Source organism: Vicia villosa, unplaced genomic scaffold (genome assembly GCF_029867415.1).
Source record: "Vicia villosa cultivar HV-30 ecotype Madison, WI unplaced genomic scaffold, Vvil1.0 ctg.000177F_1_1, whole genome shotgun sequence".
Classification (NCBI taxonomy): domain Eukaryota; kingdom Viridiplantae; phylum Streptophyta; class Magnoliopsida; order Fabales; family Fabaceae; genus Vicia; species Vicia villosa.
Genome location: NW_026705051.1, coordinates 827,835 through 831,367, shown reverse-complemented (window position 1 = coordinate 831,367; position 3,533 = coordinate 827,835). Strand labels below are relative to the sequence as shown.

The 3,533-nt window shown below is 25.8% G+C and overlaps 1 protein-coding gene across 1 annotated transcript; it reads right to left on the bottom strand.

Moving 5' to 3' along the window:
* Positions 1-506: 506 nt before the first annotated feature.
* On the bottom strand, positions 507-1,658 carry LOC131624995 (putative F-box protein At5g55150). The gene has a single exon (XM_058895908.1). It carries the CDS (start codon positions 1,656-1,658, stop codon positions 507-509), a length of 1,152 nt encoding a protein of 383 aa, XP_058751891.1.
* Positions 1,659-3,533: the final 1,875 nt, after the last annotated feature.

Below are 3,533 nucleotides of genomic sequence, written 5' to 3'. Positions count from 1 at the left end.
ATTAAAATAAATAAATAATAAATAAAAACTCCAACTAAGCCTGCCACGTCATCCAACTAAGCCTGCCACGTCATTAAAAATAATTTTAAAAAAATAAAAAAATGGTTGCCACGTCAATAATTTTGATGATAAAATTTCTTGAAGGGGCAAAACAGGGGAATCTTCATATGTTAGGGGGCGAATCCAAACCTTTTTTTTTACAGGGGCGTTTTTCAAACCTCACCCATATGGCAGGGGGCAAAATAGCTATTATCCCTTGATACAATTCTGAAAATTAAATCACAAATAAAAATAAATATTAATTGAAATATTTAAATTGTGGTTTTTTTATTATTCATACAAAATCTTAAACTTTTTTCATATGTATTACACATAAATCCTAGTCAAGAGCAATGTAACGGAATTAAATAAATTTCTATCCGTTTACTTAACAAAACAAACAAATTTGAAAATAAAAACAAATTAAAATAAAACAAAATAACATATTCAATTTGAAATTGTCAAGTCTATTGACATGGTGGAATAACCCACAGTGCGGGTGGCATTCGTTTAAACCTAGGGTGATATGGACAATGTTGATTAAAACTTTCCTCTTTTACATTATAGATCTTCATATCAAATGGTCCATTAGGATAAGGTGGCGAGTCGTCGTAAAAATCGTCTGTATAATAAATCGAATCTTTTTTAAGATAATTAGAAAAGTATGAAGCCGACACGGCTACAGAATCATTATCTCCCAGGAATAAGACATTGTCTCCCAAACTATCAATTTTTAACCTTTGTATAAGTTCACCCGTTTGGAAATCCAATTCTAAATTATATACTTCGAATCTTTTTGCACCACCACTAGGCTCGATATTATCTTCATCATCTTCGTCACCGTGATACCCAATAAATTTTCTTACAAGCCATAACTGTCCTTCCAATGATTTTACAAGATAAGCTCGATTAGCATAATCATCCCCCTTCAAAGAAACAACTTTGGGAATTATATGATCATTCTTTGCATATGACAAATCAAAAGAGACAATGTTATTCCACCGCCCCACAGCATAGACTAGACCTTCGTAAAATATAACATCATTGAAGGAACGGTGAGCATCATCAATATAAGTCCAATTCTTTTGTCCAGCTTTTAGGAAAGCAAGACATCTACGCACACTATAAATGACTACAACTATGTAATCAAGTGGCTTAAATGAAGGATTAGTAGACAAAACTACCTTATGCACATCATACTCATAATATTTTCTTGTTTTATACATGTCCATGATGTACATGAGTGGTAACTTGATGGATACCGCATTTTTAAAAGGATTGATGAGTGTTATAAAGATACCTTTAGAACAATCATCCACCTTAGCTAGCCAACCATGACTTGAACCACAAAGCCTCTTGTTAGAAGGTACTGACAGTTTGATTTTGTAATCTTTTTTGCATGAAATTCCATATAAACTTCTCACCAACCTCTTTTTTGTGGGAATCATAAGCATGGGCAATACATTATTATGTATTTGTCGACTTTGATAGTTAAACTTTGCAATGGAATACCAATTCTTGCATACAACATTAAAATAGATGTGATCCATACGTTCTACTAGCTTATCAAAAATTAAACTTAAAAGATTTGCTTCTAAGTTCTCCCAATCCATCTCCATATACAATATTGAAAACAAGTAGAAAGAAAAAAGAGAAAGGTTATTTGTTTTTTTAGGGAAAGTAAGAAAAAAGAGTAGTTTAAAACGATCAGACTATGAAAGTGTACAATGTTGTTGCTGTTTGATACTTTATTTATATTAAAATGTTTCAACTTTTATTATCTTAGTTAGACATAAAATTAGGGATTCGGTTAGAGAAAATCTTTGCGGTTTCTATGTTTGAGCCAATTACATCAAATCAAATATTCAAAATATATTTACGTTTTAGATTTTCTTATAAAGTTAATGATACAGAATAAATACTTTTTAAAACCAGTCACTACTACGTTTAAGATTTAGCAATATCATATACTTTTTTAAACCAGTCGCTACTTTTTTAAACTTTCTCCCCTAAAAAAAAACCAAATTTCCTAAGTAAAATGCAAGCGTCGCTCCCAATATTTATTGAAAAGAAAGCACTTACTAATACTATTTCTATAAAAAAAAAAACTATAACTTATTGCCACGATTTTTTTATTCAAGCATCTATTTTTCTCCTTTAATTTTTAATTTTTAGTTATCATTATTTCTTATTTAATTTTTTTTAATAAAACTTCTTTTCAACTTAATAAATAACTATTCACGAAATTCAATTAAATTTCAACAATTTTTTTAATCAATTATATATACTAGTTTTTAATAAATTTAGCTGAAATGCATTGATTGTGTAAAGAAATTTTACGCTATCACTAACAAGTAAATCATAGTCTTTTAACTTTTGTAGATATTTGACTTTTTACTAATTATATATAAATACTTATGAATGGTTGTGACACACCGATCGTCTAAAATATTTTACATCGATCTTGCATAACAATTATTTTTTAATTATCATTAGTTTCATTTAAATATTCTTTTAAAAAAAATTATTTATCAATAACTATTCACCAAATTATTTATTAACTTGAGTTATTTAATTAACTATTTTTTATTTAATTATCATAATTTCTTATTAAAATATACCTTAACTAAAAAGGATTCTAGTTGTTGCTGCAGTTTGGTTAATAATATTAAGAATTTCAATTTGTATTATCTTAATATAACAAGAAATTAGGGAGTATGTTAGAGGTGATCTCTGTAATTGATAAGGAGATTCTAATTCTATTTTAGATTTCTTTTAATAAAGTAATAAAATTATCTTTAGATTTTTTTAATAAATAAAAAACAGATATTCTTCACTTGTATTGTAATTCTTCGTCTCTAACAAAATTATAGAATTTGTTGTGGTTTTATTCTATTTTGCTGCGGACTCATATAAATGTTAAAATTTCATTTAAAATTGAATTAAAAACATCTTTCTTTGACTTTTATTATAAGAAAAGGTTTAATTTTCAAAATTTATTAAATAATTAATATATTTAATTTATATATAAATAAAATATTTTATGTATTCATTAAATTTAAAAAAGGGATTTTTTTTTCATAGTATATATTTGAGTGCTCAAATTCAAACTTATCTAAATAAAGACTGTAAACAGATAAAAAAAAAATTGAAAATCACAAAAAATTAAATAATTTATATTGGGTTTGAATCCTCTTTTATGAAAATATATAGTTCATATTACATCGAATTTCGGATTAATTTTTTAATACCGAACCACATTAATATAATTTAATGTTTATTTATTTTTTGTTAGTATACTATATTATATAAATTGATTATTAATTTATATTTAATTTCTTTTTAAACTATTTATTTATTTAGTTTATCTATTTATTTTTAATATTTTATTTGTTTGTAATTTTAATTTTTAATATATTTGTATATTACTCCAGACTTATTATTTTATGGGATTAATGGTTTGGTTATGCACAGTCAGTTTAAAAAGTTTTACA

Coding starts and splice junctions, on each gene's coding strand:
- LOC131624995 (XM_058895908.1), bottom strand. CDS start 1,658: ATGGAGATGGATTGGGAGAACTTAGAAGCAAATCTTTTAAGTTTAATT.